General features: G+C 41.5%; 1 protein-coding gene across 4 annotated transcripts in view; it reads left to right on the forward strand.

The window, feature by feature from the left end:
* The window catches only part of LOC122540883 (CTD small phosphatase-like protein 2), a 102,072-nt gene that overhangs the window by 77,469 nt on the left and 2,991 nt on the right, over window positions 1-21,612 (forward strand). For all 4 annotated transcript variants that reach the window (XM_043677114.2, XM_043677113.2, XM_043677115.2 and 1 more), the window contains 6 exons: window positions 2,619-2,730; window positions 3,187-3,273; window positions 4,021-4,083; window positions 7,681-7,760; window positions 19,507-19,633; window positions 21,135-21,230. In XM_043677114.2, the coding sequence (XP_043533049.1) occupies window positions 2,619-2,730; window positions 3,187-3,273; window positions 4,021-4,083; window positions 7,681-7,760; window positions 19,507-19,633; window positions 21,135-21,230 (565 nt within the window). The remainder of the gene's footprint in view (window positions 1-2,618; window positions 2,731-3,186; window positions 3,274-4,020; window positions 4,084-7,680; window positions 7,761-19,506; window positions 19,634-21,134; window positions 21,231-21,612) is intronic.

Consider the following 21,612-nt stretch of genomic DNA (forward strand, 5'->3'; position numbering starts at 1 on the left):
CATTGCATTGGGAGTGGAAACTGATAGAATGGTTCCAACAAAAATGCACCATGTATTACCAGTGACTTTGATTAACAATGTTTTAAGGTCGCCCGTAATTGCAGTTCTGGGTGTACTGAACACTGGTAGCGATAATCTGCAGTAGGCGTGATAGTGACATGGATTTCCTGAGTTTGACTAGCAGTTGGAATTAATAAAAATCTAAGTATATTAGAAATGACATAAGAAACAAAAATACTCGAAGTGACCATTAATTGTTAACATTTGGAATGGATTAAACATGTTTTTTTTTAATGTTATTGATCCTGTTGGTATTAATTTCTAACATTTATTCATTTTCATTTTGTGAGATTTAAGTTCTGTGCTACTTTTTTTATGTCTGCAATAACTGGTACCAGTTTGGAGTTGAGGCTGAGCTTGCTGTTGTCATAGTAAAGCGATATTGACATCTCCCTGTTCCAACAGAGGGTATATTCTGAATTCTGACTTTGTTATGGAATTGTGGACTTTAATTGTAATACAGCAGCAGTGAAGTAGCTAACATATAGTGCACACTGCTTTAGAAAATGACTTGCATTAATCGTACTGTTCATAACTTGAGCATCCCAATGAACCTTACAAACCAATTAAGAACTTCTGAAGTGCAATGGCTTTATTGAAATTGCAGCAGCTACTTTCCAGCAAGTAATAATGTGATAACAGCTGCTAATGTGTTTATTGTGATGACCTCCCTGTCCTTCTTTGGAATACTCTCATGGAGTCTTTAACAACCGTAACAGAGTGGGATATTGATTTAACATCTATCCAAAGACAGCATTTCTGACAGTGTTGTGCTTCTTCAGTACTGCACAACAATGCTGACTTGGATTTTAGTACTCACTTTTCTGCAGTGGGACTTCCACTCCATACACTTTTACTTAAATTATACTGTGTGCTAAGCCGTGGCTGAGACTGAAATATGGGAATAGTGCCTTTGCCTGTCCTGTCATTGCTGCACTTTGCAACATCTAGAAAAATGACTGAATGAACTGGCAAATTTCTGTGAACTGAGTTTAGTTGTGCTAGCAATTAGCCATGCTTACTATTTTAGCAAATAATGAGAATCACTAACCTTAGCACACTTAATGTGTAATTAACATTTTAAGAACCTGTCCTGCAAGAATTAACTTCCTCAAACTGTTATTTAGCCAATAAAAGACTAAGAATAAGCGCACAACCTTGCGTTACAGTCCAAAATACAAACTAGTGGATCCTTAATTGCATGACACAGCTTGAGTAGCTGTACTATGGAGTAATTGAATTGAGTGCTGTTGAAGTACAATATTGTTTTAATGGCTTACTTCTAGTTTTTCTTCTGTCAGACCTGCTCCTGTTTTTGTCCTGTTGGTTTTTATTATTTTGTTAGAATAGATAAAATGAGTCAATTTTTGGTGCTGACTGTCTATATATCTAAAATATTTATTGGTACTCTATTACAGTATCGACTTCCTGATTTGCTGAGTGTTCCCAACGTCCCTGTTTAATTTCCAGCACTGCACTTTTAACTATACTTTCTATTAGCTTGTTTCCACTTCGCCTTTTGTGCATTTATGGGTTGAGCTGAGCATCCTCTTAGTAACTTATCAGTTTATTTTCTCTCTTTGTCATCAGTGGTTTCTGTACCTTGCTTTGATCCATAGCTGAGGGTTTCCTGTTCCTAGGTTCCTGTTAGCTGTTTAGAAGTTCACACAAGCTAAAATGATTGACATATTTGTATTAATGTAAGCAAACAAATGTCTCCTGCTCAGCAGTTCCTGTTGGTTAAAATTGTTGTTTAGTATAGAGGCATTTGTGGATTTTCTTTTGTGCTCATTAGGGCACCATTCACCCTATCTTGGCTACCAGAAATGGATGATCATCAAACTTGCTAGTCTCTACAACAAATCTTTGAAATTAGTGTTTGGTGGTTGTTGCAAACTTTTGCTGATATCATTTTGTTGAGCATTCAAGAAAAACATTATTTTTCCTGTGGCTTTTTAAAATTGATTGTGAAGGTAGTCCTGTTGGCACACTGAATGCACTCCATAGCCCGCACTGAGGGAGTGACATTTGACGGATTCTCTAAGCATATGTTCAAACATTAACTTCGGTATCTCTACAAACAGTTTCAGTTTCATTGGTGGTGTGATGCTGATAATGATATATAAACATTGTCAGATGTCCAAACTCAGTCAGAATTCTAAAACTAAACCTTGGCAACTGCAGCTTTGAAACTTGAGCTTTAAGTGAAACGATGGTTGTTCAGAGCGTGTTTGAGCAATTTATTATTTGCGTATAAATGTACTCAAAGTTTAATTCAATGAGTTTTAAAAGAAAGTAGATGGACTCCTTAGGGAAATAAATTTTGGGGGCAACATGTGCATAATGGGGGAAGGGGACCAACTGAATGCTGTAAGAGCTGACATGGACTCAGTGTGCCAAATGGCTTCCTTTGGTGTTGTAGCGATTGGAAGTTCAGCCTAAATACTTTATTTATTTTTAAAGTGGCCATTTAGAAACTGCCAATTACTGGGCTTTATTTTCATAAAGTCACCAATTTTTCCATGCATTTTAATATTTTGTTTTTGCTTACTGAATAGGTATTTCTTCATCAAACATGTACCACCACTAACAGAGGAACAACTAAGTCGGAAGCCAGCCCTGCCACTTAAAACTAGAAGTACACCTGAATTCTCGTTGGTCCTAGACTTGGTGCGTACCTTATGTGCAGATAAGGTTTTTTTATGTTTTTTTATGAATGCAGTAAGTCTGATTTATATAATAAATACTGAAGCAGACTCTGATGCACAGATCATTCCATTAAAATATTAATCTTATAGGATGTGGTACCAATGTTCTAATTAACTGTTTATTTTTGGATATGTAAGATTGAGTTTAGTCAAGCATATTCCTGCCAACATAAGCATCTGTGACCCAAATTGGCAGAACTGATAGGCTTCTGGATCTAAACATGTTCTTGAATTGTTGCCTCTTTTATAATTGATTTGTGTTTGAGGTTGATTGGTTTAAAAAAAAAGTTATTATCTTTCTTGGCTTTCGCATGGCATTTTCTAGTTTGAATTGCAGTTTGTTAAATTGATGATTTAATTTCCATATTCCCTGATAATCTGTTGTTTTATGATACTTGCAAACTTTTCTTCCTGGTAGGATGAGACATTAGTGCACTGCAGCCTCAATGAACTGGATGATGCGGCACTGACCTTTCCTGTCCTTTTCCAAGATGTAATTTATCAGGTAATAGAAACCAATCCAGGGACTGTGTGTCAAATTTGGGAAATACCTTACTATATTTAATCCTTTGTGTCCTTGCTTGTTCACTCTTGGCAAGTATCTCTGAAGGCAAAATTCAGCGATGTGCAGTTGAATGTATTTCATTGGCCGGTTCTATTGTGGTATTCTGGAATGATGTGCAGGCTTCCACATAAATAGTGACCACATGGACCACTGGATGGTAGGCCCTCCTTGGACAGTAACCTAGTGGGAAATATTGCCTTTAGGGTAAATAGGAAGAAAATGTTTTATTAAAAAATATAACAAAGAGAATATATTTTGCTTAATGGGTGCTGGTGAAATCATGCTCCATCCAGGATTTTTCTGATTGTATAGAGGAATCCTCAAATCTTTAATTGTATCCACGCACCTCAGTTGTATTCTTTTTTAATTCTCTGACTTTTCGTCCCTCACGTCCTAACCAAATATATTCCAATGGCATTAGAGGAATGATTTGTCCATTGTTGATAATGTGCTGCTATTGTCCTTGGTCTGTAATCACCTATGACAGGGCTTCCCAAAGTGTGCAAATTGCCCCCTCGTGGGATACACGTTTAGAATTTCCCACTCTAGCAAGGTCTTCCAGTGGTATCATCGCAATTTTCAAGCACTGAAATGACATCATCGTAGGTAACGGTTTGGGAAGTACTTCATTATATATTTTATTTAAACTGTTGTAAAATGTAGTAACCTTTCCCACATGTCCAATAGGTTTACGTACGGTTGCGACCCTTCTTTCGGGAATTCCTGGAACGAATGTCTCAGATTTATGAGGTACGTTGAAAAGTGTTCTGTCAAATGCAAAGTTGTGTTGTTAGTTATAACTGTTACAGTCCCCTTGATCATTTTGTATCACTCAGTATGTTCAGATAGTAGCACTGCCAAAACCTTGCTTTAATACATTTTTAAAACTTGGCTTAAAATAACACACCAGGAAACTAAGCAATGTATTTTCAGCAGAGTGTACATTTTGCATTGTGCAAATTAGTTTTTATTTAAAGATTTATATTTTCTCTCTTCCAACTCCACAAGAAATGCTCTCTTTGTTGATGGTTCACAATAGTTTTATAGCAACTGTACAACGTTTGAACTTTTGAATCAAAAGGGCATTGTAAAAATACATCAAAAATCAGATGGTTCCGAGATACAGGTAGTTCTCTTATCAAACGTGTTTCGGGAGCATTATTTGGCAATAATGTCGCTGAAGCATTAGAGAACAGAATTTTCGAGAACGCTTACCTTTGTTCGCAATAACTCAATTCCAGTGATGATTGTTTCACACGCTTTCTGCACATGTGCCGATGTCACCTGCCATCAGAGCATGTGAGAGATACAGTACTATATATTGAGCAGCTTCATCTCAAAAGTTAAACTAATTAATATTCATTGCTCTCTCTCTGAGACAAGAATATTCTTGTCTAATTCCTGCAGGACTGCATTACTTATATACACATCATTTACCTTTTTAATTTGTTCTAGTACCTGCATATCTCATAATCTAAACCAAGAAACAGTCAGAAGACAGTCAACCACAGCCACCCCTTTCTGCAACCACACTGCACCTGAAGGTGGTGATCCTCTTAACACTGCATTAACGATATTTTTTCAATGTAATGTTGTTGTTCAGGTCGTAAGTTTGCTCACAGAGCTGGCAAGTTTGTTTTCAGGTGTTTCGTCACCATGCTAATTAACATCAGTGAACATCCGGTGAAACGCTGGTGTTCTGACCTGCTTTCTAGTTATGTATTGGTCTCTTAAGGTGGGTGCTATCATTTCTGGTTCTTTTGCTCAGAGGTTAGTAAATGGCGTCTGAATCAATGTGTTTATTGATGGAGTTCCGTTTTGAATGCCTGGCGTCTAGGAGTTCCCATGCGTGTTTATGTTTAGCCTGTCCCAGGATGGATGTGTTGTCCCAGTTGAAGTGGTGTCCTTCTTTGTCTGTATGCAAGGATACTAGTGATGGTGGGTCATGTCTTTTGGCCGGTATTTGGTGGCTGGTTTTCCGTCAGTCTGTCTGATGTAATGTTTGTTGCAGTCCTTGCATGGTATTTTGTAAATAATATTCGTTTTGCTGGTTGTTCGTATAGGGTCCTTTAGGTTCATCAGTGGCTTTTTCAGTGTGTTGGTAAGTTTCTGGGCTACCATGATGCCAAGGGGTCAGAGTAGTCTGGTAGTCATCTCTGAGATGTCTTTGACGTATGGAAGTGTGGCTAGAGTTTCTAGGCATGTTGTGTCTACTTGTTTGGATTTGTTGTTTACGAATCGGCGGACTGTGTTTATTGGGTACCTGTTGTTCTTGAATACGCTGTATAGGTATTTTTCTTCTGCTCGTAGTTCCTGGGTGCTGCAGTGTTGTGGCCCATTTAAATCATGTCCTGATGCAGCTCCGTTTGTGGGTGTTGGGATGATTGCTTTTGTAGTTAAGTATCTAGTCTGTGTGTGTTACTTGCTTGTAGGCACTGGTCTGCAGTTCTCCATTAACTGTTCGTTCCACTGTGACATTTAGGAAGGGGAGTCTGTTGTTCTTCCCTTTTGTGAAACTTATTCCTGTAAGGCTGTTGTAGGTTTCCTCTAATTTGTCCGTTTTGTGATGACAAAGGTGTCATCCATGTAACAGACCCAAAGTTTGGGTTGGGTCGTGGGGAGGGCTGTTCATTCGAGTCACTCGATTACTGCTTCTGCTAAGAATCCTGATATAGGGTGATACCATAGTTTCTCCGTTGATTTCTTTGTAGATCTTGTTGTTGAAGATGAAGTGGGTAGTGAGGCACAGGTCTACTAGTTTGAGGATGTTGTCCTTGCTGATGGAGTTGCTGCTATCTGGTGTTTGTGTCCTTGATTCATCTAGTAACAAGGTCAGTGTTTCTTTGGCCAGGCTGATATTAATTGATGTGAATAAGGTTGTTATGTCAAAGGAGACCACTATTTCGTCCTCTTCTATCTTGGTGTCTTTGATGTTCAGGAATTCTTGGGTGAAGTGGATGGAGTGGCATGTCTTTTTCTAGGTATTTCAGTTTTCGGTAGAGTTCGTTTGCTAGTCTGTATGGCGGTGTGCCAGGGAGTGAGACCTCGGGTCTGAGGGGGGCCCCTGGTTTGTGTACCTTAGGTAATCCATAGAAAAGGAGTGTGTTGGGTCCATCAGGTTTCATCTTTTGGAGATCTGTCTTGTTAATTTGGCCTGATTTATTAAGCATTTTCAATGTAGCTGTGATACAGGTTTCTAGCTGTGAAGTCGGGTCTGTCGTCACCTGTTAGTAAGTGTCGGTATCTGTGAGCAGTGAATTTGTCTTTTCAATATATTGTGTTCTGTTTAGGATGACAGTCAGGCACCCTTTGCTTGCAGGTAGGATTGCAATGTTTCTGTCTTTTCTGAGTCCTTCTAGGGCATTCCAGTGTATTGAGGGTGTTCCCTTCCTCCTTTCTGCTGAGTGTTGGTGAGCTGTCTGTCTGATGGTCTGCTGGGTTTCTTCTGCGAGTCCGTTGTCTTTCAGGATTGATTCTAATGCTGCTGAGAAGTCCATTTGTGTCGGTGTCTCTGTAGTTGTAGTTCATTCCTCTTACTAGGACGGCTATTTCCTTGTCTGTTAGTGGTTAGTGTGATAGATTTTTAATCTAAACTTCTGAATTGTCTGTGTTGTTCTTTTGTGTGAGCTTGTCCAGTTTTTTTTTGGAGGGATAGTTTTTTTTCCTTGGTCTGCTGTTGTTTGATGCTGATGGCTCATTCTAGGCACATAAATAGAAAGCAGGACAGAACACCAGCAGTTCACCGGAGGCTCACTGATGATGTTACCTAGCGTGGTGACACAGCGTCTGAAAACAAACCTGCCAGCTCTGCGAGCAAACTTACGACCTGAACCTCAACCTGAGCTACAAATCTTCTCAAAAATCTCAATGAAATGTGTTAAATTTATTTTTATTTTGTTAATAAATATGATTTAAACCTTCATTCAGGCTGTGCTACACTCTGGCTTTTGGGTGATTTTTGAGTGTTTGAGAGTGTTATTTTTTTGCTGGTCTGCCCCTAACCTCACTTTTCCCCATTGGCTCCATTATTATATTACATGATTTTCTATTAAGCGAGCTTTTGCTGGAGTGCGATTACGGCATTATAGGAGAGCTACCTGTACACAGTTTGAAAATGTGAAGGATCCTCGGTTTCTTTGTGACCAATTGATCATCACCATTTCATTAAAGTTCTTGAACATTGTTGTGCTTTGTTCTTTTTTTCATGACTTTGACTTTTGGTTAAAGCTCCTCCCATGTAACATTAAAAAATAGTACTATATATGCTGCGTTCAAAGCAGTATTGAGAAATGAAAAGTCATATTTTGGCAAATGCAGTATTGTAATCTTTCCCTGATTATCTTGCAGATTATTCTGTTCACTGCCTCCAAAAAAGTCTATGCAGACAAATTGCTGAATATTTTGGACCCTAAAAAGCAGCTAGTCAGGTAAGTGCCTGTGTTTGTTGTATATAGTAAATAGGAATGTTAAAGTAAAAAGGAATAGTAATAGCTTTGTCATTGTAAACCATCCGTATCTTCATCCTCTGCCCAGCCCACAGATATAAGTATTACCACTTGGACAGGTATCTATCTCAGAAAATTAATTTGTCAGTCTTCTGACCTCTATCTGCTTATTCTCTTTCAAGATTATTGCACTCCATTTCTGGCCTCTTGCATATATCTGGTTTTAATTGTTCCACTGACAGCAAATTTATCTTCAGGTATTAAAACCTAGGTGTTCCCTCCCTAATCTGTCCAAACCACTTCTTTAAGATATACTGACTACTTTGAATGAATATTGCAATACCTAACCTAGTGTATTTCTCTGTTGATTAAATTGACATTCTATTTGACCACACTCCTGTGAATTAGCTTTGAGTATTTTGCTGTGTTTAAGGTGCTACATGGAATCTTAGAAGATTACAGTACAGAAGGCTGTTCAGGTCATCATGTCTCTGCTGACTCTATAAGGCAAACGTTCCGACTGTGTTGTTTTTAAAATTCATTTGGAAGATGTGGGCTTTGCTAGTTGGACCAACATTCATTGCCCATCCCTCATTGCCCTCAAGACGATGATGGCATGCTACTGCTTTGGACTGCTGCAGTGCCTTTGGTGTTGATGCATTCACAATACTGTTAGGGAGAGAGTTGGAGGATTTTCACCTGCTGATAATGAAGGAATAGTGAATATTTCCAAGTTAGGATGGTGAGTGGTTTGGAAAGGAACTTGTAGGTGGTGGAGTTTCCATATATTTGTTGTCCTTGTCCTTCAAGTTGGTCATGGTAATTTGTTTGGAAAGTGATGTCTGGTGAGCCTGGGTGAATTTTTGCAGTGCATTTTGTAGATGGCCTGTGCAACTGCTACTGTGTATCTGTGGTGGAGTGAGTGTATAACTGTAAATCTAGTGCTAATCACACTGGCTGCTTTGTCTTGCATGATGTCAAGCTTCTTGAGTGTTGTTTTGAGTTGTGTTCATCCAGTCAAGTAGGAATATTTCATCACACTCCTGTCTTATGCTTTGTAGATAATGGGCAGGCTTTGAGAAATCAGGTGATTAGTTGCTGCAGGATTCCCAGGTTCTAACTTGCTTTTGTAGGCACTATTTATATGAGTAGTCCAGTTAATTTCTGGCTAATGGTAGTCCACAGGTGGTTGTCAGTAGAAGTTTCGACGAAGGTAATATCATTAAACATAAAGGGATGGTAGTTAGAATTTCTGTTATTGGAGATGTTCACAGCCTGGAACTTGTGTGGACCAAATGTATCCTTAATTAATGGTGCTTAACATTATGCAATCAGAAGTGAGCATCTCCACCTATGGTTTTATGACGGAAGAAAGGTCACTAATGAAAGAGCTATTGTACCTAAGACACTACCCTGAGGAACTAGGGCTGTTTTGACTCAGTGGTGGTGTCCCTTTGAGCTAGGAGATCTAGGTTCAAATCCCACCTGCTCCAAGGGTGTGTCATAACATTTCTGAACATCTTTATTAGGAAAATACCTACCCTGAGGAACTCCTGCAGAATTGCCCTGGAGCTGAGATGACTGACATCAAACAACCACAGCCATCTTTCTTGGTGCAACTCCAACGAGTGAAGAGTTTTCTCCTGATTCCCATTGCTTGGTCTCTTTAATGCCATGTTCAGACAAATGTCTCAATGTTAAGGGTAGTCACTTTTGTCTCACCGCTGGAGTTTAGTTCTTTTGTCTATGTTGTAATACAAGGCTGTAATGAAGTCAGGAACTGAGTGGTTCTGGCCGGAACCCAAACAGAACACCTCTGAGCAGATTATGGCTAAGCAAGTGTTACTTGATAATATTGATGACTTTATTGGAGGATCATAGTAAACTGATGATACAATAATTGACTGAGTTTGATTTGTTTTGCTTTCTGTGGACAGGACATACATGGCAATTTTCCTCATTGCCTGGCAGGTGTCAGTATCGTAGCTGTACTGGAACAGATTGGCTAGGAAATTGGCGAGCTTTGCATCACAAGTCGTCTTCATTATTGTCAGAACCTAAAGACTTTGTGGATCTAGTGCCTTCAGCTGTTTCTTGATGTTATGGAATGAATTGAATTGGCTGAAGACAGGCATCTGTAATATGGGGACTTACTGAGGAGGCAGAAATGCATAATCCATTCACTATTTCTGGCTGAAGATTATTACAAGTGCTGCCTTTTGTACAAATGTCCTGGGCTCCATCGTCAATGAGGATTGGAATGCTTGTGGAGCCACCTCTTTCAGTGGGTTGTTGAATTGTCCATTGCCATTCATGACCGGATATGCCAAGTCTGCAGAGCTTAGAGCTAATCCATTGGTTGTGGAATCGCTAGCTGTGTCTTATCACTTGCTGGTCATTCTGTTTGTCATGCAGCTAGTTTTCTGTTGTTGCTTTGTGACTTTGACACCTTTTAGCGATTTTTGAAAAGATTTGTAGCTCAGGTTGATGATAAGTATGTAAATTAGCTCACTGAGCTGGAAGGTTTGTTTTTAGACGTTTCGTCACCATACTGGGTAACATTATGAATGAGAGTTTCTGGTGAAGCGCTAGTGGTATGTCCCACCTCTCTATTTGGTTTCTTAGGGTGGGTGGGTGATTTCGGTTCTTTTCTTCAAGGGAAAGTAGATAGGATCTAAATCGATTAAATTGTCATTAACAAGATACCATGCAAGAACTGTAAAAAAAAAAAAAAGCCAAATTGGACATGCTAGCAGGAAACTTGCCACCAGGATATATGAACACGAATTCGCCACCAAAGGACATGACCCACGATCATTAGTTTATATACACACAGACAGAGAAGCTCACCACTTTGATTGGGACAACGCACACATCCTAGGACAGGTGAAACAAAGGCACGCAAGAGAATTCTTAGAGACATGGCATTCTAACCAGAACCCCATCAATAAACACATCGATTTAGATTCTATCTACCTTCCCTTGAAAAAAAGAACTGGAAGTGACGTAACCACTTTAAGAAATAAGACCTATAAATAAGAAGAGGTGGGAATAACACCAGCCCATCACCAGAGACTCTCACTGATGATGTTACCTAGAATGGTGATGAAACGTCTGAAAACAAATTTTCAAGCTCAGTGAGCTAACTTACATACTTGTTGACACCATTTTTTGGTCTGCCTAATGTTGCTCCTAGCATGCCATCTTGCACTTTTCATCAGACCAGGGTTGATCCTCTTCGTTTAATAATTGTCATAGAGATGTACAGCACAGAAGCAGACCCTTCAATCCATGCCGACCAGATATGAGATTAGATTCCCTACAGTGTGGAAACAGGCCCTTCGGCCCAACAAGTCCACACCGATCCTCCGAAGAGTAACCCATCCAGACCTGTTTCCCTCTGACTGATGCACCTAACACTATGGATATTTTATCACAGCCAATTCACCTAACCTGCACATCTTTGGATTGTGGGAGGAAACCCACACAGACACGGAGAGAATGTGCAAACTCCACACAGACCGTCACCCAAGGCTGGAATCGAACCTGCGACCCTGGTGCTGTGAGGCAGCAGTGCTAACTGCTGTGCCACTCCAACCTAATCTCGTCCCACCTGCCAGCACCCAACCCATATCCCCCCAAACCCTTCCTATTCATATACCCATCCAGATGCCTTTTAAATGTTGCAATTGTACTAGCATCCACCACTTCCTCTGGCAGCTCATTCCATACACGTACCACCCTCTGCATGAAAATGTTGCCCCTTAGGTCTCTTTTATATCTTTCCCTTCTCACGCTAAACCTAGGCCCTCTAGTTCTGGACACCCTGACCCCAAGGAAAAGATTTTGTCTATTTATCCTATCCATGCCCCTCATGATTTTAAAAAACTCTATAAAGTCACCCCTCAGCCTCCGACGCTGCAGGGAAAACAGCCCTAGCCTATTCAATCTCTCCCTATAGCATAAATCGTCCAACCCTGGCAACATCCTTGTAAATTTTTTCTGAACCATTTCAAGTTTCACAACATCCTTCCAAAAGGAAGGAGACCAGAATTGCACACAATATTGCAAAAGTGGCCGAACCAATGTCCTGTACAGCCACAAATGACCTCTCAATTCTGGTACTCAATACTCTGACCAATAAAGGAAAGCATACCAAACACCACCTTCACTATCCTATCTACCTGTGACTCCACTTTCAAGGAGCTATGAACCTGCACTCCAAGGTCTCTTTGTTCAGCAACATTCCCTAGGACCTTACCATTAAGTATATAAGTCCTGCTAAGATTTGCTTTCCCAAAATGCAGCACCTTACATTTGTCTGAATTAAGCTCCATTTGCTGCCAATCAGCCCATTGGCCCATCTGATCAAGATCCTGTTGTAATTTGAGGTAACTTTCTTTGCTGTCAACTACACCTCCAATTTTGGTGTCATCTGCAAACTTACTATAGAGTGGGGAATATGGACAGGCAACATTGCATGTTGTGATAGCGTACGGTTCTGCTCTTGGTGATGGTCCACAGCCCTTACTTGTGTTGCTGGATCTCTTTGAAATCTACCCCATTTAGGGGAGCGATAGTGGCGTTTAACACAATGGAAGGAATCCTCAGTGTGAAAACAGGACTTTGTCTGCTAAAGGACTGTGGGGTGGTCAGTTCCACTGATACTGTCTAGGACAGGCGCATCTGTGGCAGGCAGATTGGTGAAGATGAGGTCAAGTATGTTTGTCCTTTGTGTTGTATCATTTACCACCTGTTACAGACTCTGTCTGGGTTATTTACGTTTAAGACCTGACTAGATAAATCAGTATCTGGATTAGTGGTGCTGGAAGAGCACAGCAGTTCAGGCAGCATCCAAGGAGCAGCGAAATCAACGTTTCGGGCAAAAGCCCTTCATCAGGAATAAAGGCAGTGAGCCTGAAGCGTGGAGAGATAAGCTAGAGGAGGGTGGGGATGGGGAGAAAGTAGCATAGAGTACAATGGGTGAATGGGGGAGGGATGAAGGTGATAGGTCAGGGAGGAGAGGGTGGAGTGGATAGGTGGAAGAGCCCCCCCCCCCCCCAATCACAAAACCATCATCTCCCAGACCATACAGAACCTCATCACCTCAGGAGATCTCCCACCCACAGCTTCCAACCTCATAGTCCGGGAACCCCGCACTGCCCGGTTCTACCTCCTTCCCAAGATCCACAAGCCTGACCACCCTGGCCGACCCATTGTCTCAGCATGCTCCTGCCCCACTGAACTCATCTCTACCTACCTCGACACTGTCCTATCCCCCCTAGTCCAGGAACTCCCCACATACGTTCGAGACACCACCCACGCCCTCCACCTCCTCCAAGACTTCCGTTTCCCTGGCCACCAACGCCTCATCTTCACCATGGATATCCAATCCCTCTTCACCTCCATCCGCCATGACCAGGGCCTCCAAGCCCTCCATTTTTTCCTCTCCAGACGTCCCCAACAGTACCCTTCCACCGACACTCTCATTCGTTTGGCCGAACTGGTCCTCACCCTTAACAATTTCTCCTTTGAATCCTCCCACTTCCTCCAGACCGAAGGGGTAGCCATGGGCCCCAGCTATGCCTGTCTCTTTATTGGCTACGTAGAGCAGTTGATCTTCCGTAATTACACCGACACCACTCCCCACCTCTTCCTCCGCTACATTGATGACTGCATTGGCGCCACCTCGTCCTCCCGCGAGGAGGTTGAGCAATTCATCAACTTCACCAACACATTCCACCCTGACCTTAAATTTACCTGGACCATCTCTGACACCTCCTTCACCGCCGCTCCCTCACCACCAGACGCCTGGAGGAAGAACGCCTCATCTTCTGCCTCAGAACACTTCAACCCCAGGGCATCAATGTGGACTTCAACAGTTTCCTCATTTCCCCTTCCCCCACCTCACCCTAGTTCCAAACTTCCAGCTCAGCACTGTCCCCATGACTTGTTCGGACTTGTCCTACCTGCCTATCTCCTTTTCCACCTATCCAGTCTACCCTCTCCTCCCTGACATATCACCTTTATCCCTCCCCCACTCACCCATTGAACTCTATGCTACTTTCTCCCCACCGCGCCCCCCCCCCCCCCCCCCCCCCCCCCCCCCCGCCCCCCCAGCTTATCTCTCCATGCTTCAGGCTCTCTGCCTTTATTCCTGATGAAGGGCTTTTGCCCGAAACGTTGATTTTGCTGCTCCTTGGATGCTGCCTGAATTGCTGTGCTCTTCTAGCACCACTGATCCAGAATCTGGTTTCCAGCATCTGCAGTCATTGTTTTTACCTCGTAGATAAATCAGTAGTGGTATTCTTCATAATGGGCTTTGAAGTCCCCCGTAGTTGGGCTGTTGCTTGACTAGTCTGTAAGACCACTCTGCCAATTTTGGTATTAGCCCCCATTTGTTTGTATGAAAGACCCTGCAGGGTTAATAAGGCTGAGTTTTCTGTTGTTATTTCTGATTCCGATCTCAATAGTTTTGTTCCTTGAGACTTTTTTGTAGCAATTTGCTAGTCTATTTGAGAGGGCAGTTAAGAGTCAACACTTGGTGTGTGCCTGGAGTCATGGGGGCCAGGCTAGTTAAGGATGGTGCTTCCCTAATGGGTATTAGTAAACCAGATGGGTTTTTGCAACAATTGGTAATAGCTTCTTTTTTTTTGAATTATGATTTTTGGTTCTCAAATTCTAAAACTTCAGTTCTAACCTTAACCCAAGCCATCTGCTTTTGTAGATTGGATCCTTTGCCCTCAGAATATTACCTAGGTCTCTGGATGACTAGTCCAGTGACATTTCCCTCTCCAGTAGTCATGCAATGTTCTTTGTTTGTTTAATTCTCTTTTAGAAAAAGCAATTCAATTCACCCCCACGACTATCACAGGTTGTGTCTTCCAGATTCTAACCACCAGTTGTGTAAAAAGGTTTTTGATTGTATTACTATGCTATGTTTCTAGTCACATTAGTGTCCTCTAATTCTCAGCCCTTTTTCCAATAGGAAACATTTCTCCCTGCTTGTGTTTTCTCATGATTTTAAACACCTCGTTTCTCATCTCTAAGAAACGTTGTCCAGCTTCTCCAATCTATATCCTTATATTCCTTTTTAATCACTTTTTCTCAAAGTGCCCTGCCACCTTTAATGATTTGTACATCTGTATTCCTACATAGCCATGTGTAAATATATGGTATTTATATCAAAACAATTTATGCTTTAATTGTGCTGCTTTGCCCAGGACAACAAATCACTTTCTGGAAATAAGTTATAAGGTTCTGTCTGAATGTCACTACTTTTGAATATTGATATTGATATTCATTTAAGCAATAAGCAGGACTTGGAATGAGTTGCTAGGGTTTACCCACACTAAGATTTTAAAGAAGGTTTGGACGTGTCCTGCTTAATTATCATCCTGTAACAGAGCCTCAAGAATGCAAGAGTTGACTCCTCTCTTTATTTTTATTTGTTAAATAGAATGAAGGAGTTGACAAAACTGCAGATTGGTTATTTCGTGGGAAATTTGGGTATTTTTCTTTTGTCTATCCACTCCTTGCCCTTTATTTTCCTTCAAAAATACTGAATTTGATTATTTCCTCCCTTCTTTTCATTGAACATTCTTGCATTATTTGAATTGCAAGTTTTGAAACCGGGAGGACCACCCAGGTTCAACTTAGACACGTGGAATTGACAATGGCAGAAATAGCCCTGTCAATCCTCAAAAATCCTCCTTACTAACATCTGGGGGCTAGTGCCAAAGTTGGGAGAGCTATCTCACAGGCTAGTTAACCAATAGCCTTCCTTGTAGTCATACTCACAGAATCATACCTGGCAGGTAATGTCCCAAATGCCACCATCACCATCCTTGAATATGACCCTTCCCACTGACAGGGCAGACCCAGCGGAGGTGGCAGCACAGCATTATACATTTGGGAGGGAGTTACCCTCTGAGTCCTTAATATTGACCCCAGACCCCGTGAGGTCTCGTGACTTCAGGTTAAACACGGGCAAGAAAATCTCCTACTGATTACCATGTACTGTTCCCCCTCAACAAGGGCAGGACTTATGCAATTAAGTGTTGTTGAACTGAGACACCTGGGGGTTCAGGTATATAGTTCCTTGAAAATGGCATCATAGGTAGACAGGGTAGTAAAGAAGGTGTTTGGCGCATGCCTTCATTGACCATTGAGTATAGAAGTTGGGGCGTCATGTTGCAGTTGTACAGGATGCTGGTGAGGCCACCTTTGGAGTTTTGTGTAAACTTCTGGTTGCCCTGCTATAGGAAGGATGTTGTTCAATTGGAGAGAATGCAGAAAAGATTTACAAGGATGTTACTGGGACAGAATGGTTATGCATTATGTCTGGAAATACTGGGAGTTTTTTCACTGGAACATAGGGTGTTGAGGGGTGATGTCATAGAGGTCTATAACTTCATGAGGGGCATAGATAAGGTGAATAGCAAAGGTCTCTTCCCTAGGTAAGGGAGTTCAATGCTAGAAGGCATATTTTTAATGTAAGAGGAGAAAGATTTCAAAGGGACCAGAGGGGGGCAACTTTTTCCACAGAGGATGGTTTGCATCGGGATGAACTGCCAGAGGAAGTGGAGATACAGGTACAGTTACAACATTTCAAAGAGATTTGGAAGGGTACATGAATAGGAAGGGTTTAGAGGGATTTGGGCCAAATGCGGATGAATGGGACTAGTTTAGTCTGGGAAACTCGGTCAACATGGACAAGTCGGACTGAAGAGTCTATTTCCGTGCCATATGACTCGGCTGATGAATCAGTACTCCCCCATGTTGAACAACACTCGGAGGAAGCAGTGGGTGGGTGATCTCAATGTCCATTACCAAGAGTGGCTTAACAGCAGTATTTACAGAACTGGGTAGACATAGCTGCTAGACAGAGTCTGTGGCAGATGATGGGGAACCAAGAATAAGGAAATCCATACTCAACCTCGTCTTTACCAATCTACCAGCTGTAGATACATTTATCTGTGACAGTAATGGTAAGAGTGACCATTTCACAGTCCTTTAAAAACAAAGTCCTGCCTTCACGTTGTGAATACCTTCCATTGTGTTGTGTGACACTATCACCTTGCTAAATGGGGCAAACTTCGAACAGATCTAGCATCTCAAGAATAGGCATCCCTGAGACGCTGTGGGCCACCAACTGCAGAATTGTATCCCAACACAATCTGCAACCTCATGCCCTGGAATATCCCCCACTCAATCATTATTATCAAACTAGGGGGTCGACCCAGGGTCATTGGAGAGTGCAGGAGGGCATGCCAGGAGCAGCACAAGGCATACTAAAAACGAGGGATCCATCTGGTGAAACTATCAAGCAGGATTTAATGCATTCCAAGTAGCATAAGCAGCAAGTGATGGATAGAGCTAAGCGATTCCACAGCCAGTGGATCAGCTCAAAGCTTGGCAGTCCTGCCACATTCAGTAGTGGACAATTAAGCAACTCAGTGGAGGAGGAGCCACTGCAAATATCCCTATCATCAATGATGTAAGAGTTCAACACATGTACAAAAGATAAGGCTGAAGCATTCGCAGCAATCATTAGCCAGAAGTGCCAAGTGGATGATCCATCTTGACCTCCTTCAGTGGTCCCCAGCAGTCAGAGACTTTAGCCGATATAAGTCACTCCATGTAATATCTATCTACAGTTGGACACGCTAGATTTGTTTGTTTATTCGTTTGTGGGATGTTGGCTGGTCAGTATTTATTACCCATCGCTATAAAGAAAATTGAAAGGATATGGGTCCCAACAACATTCTGGCAGTAGTACCAAAGACTTGTGCTCCTTTTACCAAGCTGTTCTACTACAGTTGCAGTAGTAGCATTTACCTCACAATGCAGAAAATTGCCCAAGTATGTCCTGGACATGAAAATCAGGGCAAATCCAACTCAACCAATTACTGTCCCATCAATCTACTCTTAATCATCAGTAAAGTGATGGAGATGTCATCAACAGTGCTGTCAAATAGCATGTGCTCAGTAGTAACCTGTTCGATAATGCCCAGTTAGGGTTCTGTCAGGGCCACTCTGCTTCTGACCTCATTACAGCCTTGGATAAAACACGGAGAAAGGAACTGAATTCCAGAGGTGTGGTGAGAGTGACAGCACTTGACATCAAGCCTGGTTTGATCAAATATGGCATTATGGAGTCCTGGTAGAACTGGAATCAATGGGTATCGCGAGCAAACTCTCCCACGAGTTTGGAGTCATATCTGACACATAGGAAAATGATTGTGGTTGTTGGAGATTAGTCATCTTAGTTCCATAACATCTCTGCACGAGTTCCTCAGGGTAGTGTCCTCGGCCCACCCATCTTCAGCTGCTTCATCAGTGCACTTCCCGCCATCATCAAGCTCAGAAATAGGGATGTTTACCAATGATTACACAATGTTCAGCACCATCGCCACACCTCAGATATTGAAACAGTCCATGATCAAATGCAATAAGATTTGGACAGTATCCAGGCTTGGGCTAACATGGTAAGTAACATTTGTGCCACACACATGCCAGGAAATGATCATCTTCAATAAGAGACAATCTAATCACTGCCCCTTGACAAACCCTTACTGAACCCCCACTATTAACATCTTGATGGTTATCATTGACCAGAAAGTTTACTTGATTCGTGGAACAGGACATATCCAGGAATGATTATGTTGGTGTCTGGGACATGGTCACACTCACAAAATCAAATTTTACCGACATTATCAGCCTGTTGCTTGACTAGTCTGTGAGATAGCTCTTCCAGTTTTGACACCACGCCCCCCCCCCCCCCCCCCAGATTTTAGTGAGGAGGACTTTGCATTTTCAGTAGGGCTGTTTTTGCCATTATCTTTTCCGGTGGTGAGTAACTCGCTTCCTGACTCCCCAAAGTCTGTCCATCATCTTCAAGATAAGTCAACAATGTGAAGGAATATTTCCAACTTCCCTGGATGTGTGCAGCTCCAACCACACAAGAAGCATGGCACCATCCAGGACAAAGCAGCCTGCTTGATTGGAAACACATCACATGCATCCAGTGTTGTTCAGTAGCAGCCATGTGTACTATCTACAAGATGCATTGCAAAAATTCACCAAAGATCCTTGGATAGCATCTTCCAAACCTACAGCCTCTTCTATTTAGATGGACAAAGGCAGCAAATAGATGGTGCCACCACCACAAGCTCCCCTCAAAGCCACTCACCATCCTCTATGGGAAATATATTTCTTTTCCTTCACTGTCATTGGGTTATAATCCTGAATTTCTTCCCTAAGGGCATTGTGGGTCAACCTGCAGCAAATGGACTGCAGATGGCAGCTCACCTTCTGAAAGGCAACTAGGTAGGGATGGGCAATAAATGCTGGCCAGCCAGCGATACACACAGTTCATTAGTGAATAAAAAATAAAATTTGGTTTAATTTGCGAACACATTCAATCCTGTTTTCCTTGAGTGTCCAGAGGTCAATGAGATACCAATATGGTATGGAAAATGTTTTTGAAAAATTTTAAAACTTTTCTTGTTACCGGCTGCAGTTTGACCAGCACATAATCCATATATGTAATCAGTTCACTGTCATTGAACTTGCCAGAGGGGAGACATGCTGAGATGATTACTTTTGTGTCTTTAAAACCTGTGAATTTAGACATGTTTTTTTCTTTGAATGTATCACCCTCCTAATCTTCGCTCTAGTTTAAATTCGTTATTACCCTTAATGTTCAATATATTTTGTCACCTAGGCACAGGCTGTTCCGTGAGCATTGTGTGTGTGTGCAGGGAAACTACATAAAGGATTTGAATATTCTTGGAAGAGACCTTTCAAAAACAATCATTATTGACAACTCTCCACAAGCTTTTGCATACCAGGTCAGTCCAAGAATTATTGAACATTGACGAGATTCGTACGCCTAGAGTGCACACTCTTTTGTTCTGGATATTTTGTTGCTTGCTTCATTGGAATAGTATCAATGTGATTTAGTGTCAGGATGAGTAACTTATGTGCCTATCTGAGACTCTTGTCTCTCAGGTGATAGTCCTGTTTCTCCTCTATAACATTTGCAGGTTTTTATCTGACAACTTAAGTTTCTTAGTGGCACAGGTTTCTGATTCCAGCCAGGCTTCTGTGAGGAGAATAGGCTTTCCAAATGAGGTACATTCAAGAAGTTACACTAAACTGCTGTTACACAGCTGACAGCTAGCTAAAGTTGGATCTGATCTGCAAGTAATTATATTCGTCAATCTTTTGGATGCAAAAGGCATTTAACTAAGGGGAGCATAAGGAAAAGGAAAAATCATCCTTTGCACAGTTTGTTTTTTACCCTGAATATGTGAACTCAAAATGTAACCTTTGCAACATTTATTTGGGGATTGCATAATATGTTTCATTTTATTTTAGTATTTCAAAAATATTTTTGGGCATTTTTCCCTTCTATTAATTTATATTGTTCTAATTTCACCAGTTTAGATGAGTGTGTGGATTATTTGAAGTGTGTCATGCAAAGTAAAATGTGCTGCTTTAACAAACCACAAATATGAAAAAAAACTTTATCACAGACTACCAATGCTGCAGAAAGGCATACAGTCTTATGGCTAACAGTATCAGTATTAAGAAGACTGAGTGGTGACTTGATGGATCTCTGTAACATTTTGAAGTGATTTGGTGGGATAGATGTAGAACAGATGTCATCACTTGCAAATGAGACTGGAACTAGTGGCCATAAATATAAGATGGCCACTGGTCGGTAAAACACAGAAACCAGAAAGAAACCTGTTTACCCAGAGAGTGGATAAAATGTGGAACACACCTGCACCAGAATTAGGCATAATGACCAGCATATTAAGGGGAGGATTGATTTAAAAACTTGAGGAGAAAAGAAACCAAGGATATTCTGATGGGATTACCTGGGCAGGGGGTGCGAGGAGGCATTTGTGAAACATAAACAATGGTGTGCTCATGTTGAAGCTAATAGTCTGATTATATTCTCCAAGTATTTTATGAAAACAATTTTCTTTTGAGGAGCTGTGTGGGAGTAAGGGGAGAATCTTCTCTTTAGCATCAACATGCACATGGCTGTATTCCACATTGCAAATGGTAATGTCTCGACAAAAAAAATTGAAAAAAGCCTTAAATTGAGGTATTCGGAGAGTATGAACTGGGTTCGTGTATGTGAAAGTGTTGTTATGATTTTTTTACTTGTCCATTTTTAAAGTTGACCTCATTATGAGTGAAGAGTTTGGCTGATCTCGTTGGAGGTATAATTGATGTAAAAATTGGGAGCTGTTGTATTGCAGTTTCTGCTGTAGTCAGTGAAATATAATGAACCTATTAGAGCCATAGTAAAATGTTCTTTCATTCCTTTGCTCCCAGCTGTCCAATGGAATTCCAATTGAGAGCTGGTTCATGGATAAGAATGACACAGAGCTTTTGAAATTGATCCCCTTTTTAGAGAAACTTGTAGAACTGGTAAGTTATGAAGATTGCTATTATGTCAGTTTGTTTTAAATTCAACCCTCCCTATCAGAGCAATATCCACTATTTGATGATTAGTGTTTGTGAGTTGGCTGATATAAACTACATAATAACTGAGTGCTACTGTTGGTCCTAATGCCTTCAAAAGTTAGGAAAATTGCCTAACATCAGAGGGTTGGTGTGGACTTAATGGGCTGAATACCCTGCCTCCACAGTGTAGGGATTCTATGAATGTTTGGTGGGCGGCACAGCAGCACAATGGTTAGCACTGCTGCCTCAGCGCCAGAGAACCAGGTTCATTTCCTGCCTCAGGCACCTGACTGTGTGGAGTTTGCACATTCTTCCCGTGTCTGCTTGGGTTTTCTCCGGGTGCTCC

The sequence above is a fragment of the Chiloscyllium plagiosum genome, unplaced genomic scaffold (assembly GCF_037043375.1).
Source record: "Chiloscyllium plagiosum isolate Xiang-an unplaced genomic scaffold, Cpla_swu_hap1 HiC_scaffold_39, whole genome shotgun sequence".
In the NCBI taxonomy this organism is placed as follows: domain Eukaryota; kingdom Metazoa; phylum Chordata; class Chondrichthyes; order Orectolobiformes; family Hemiscylliidae; genus Chiloscyllium; species Chiloscyllium plagiosum.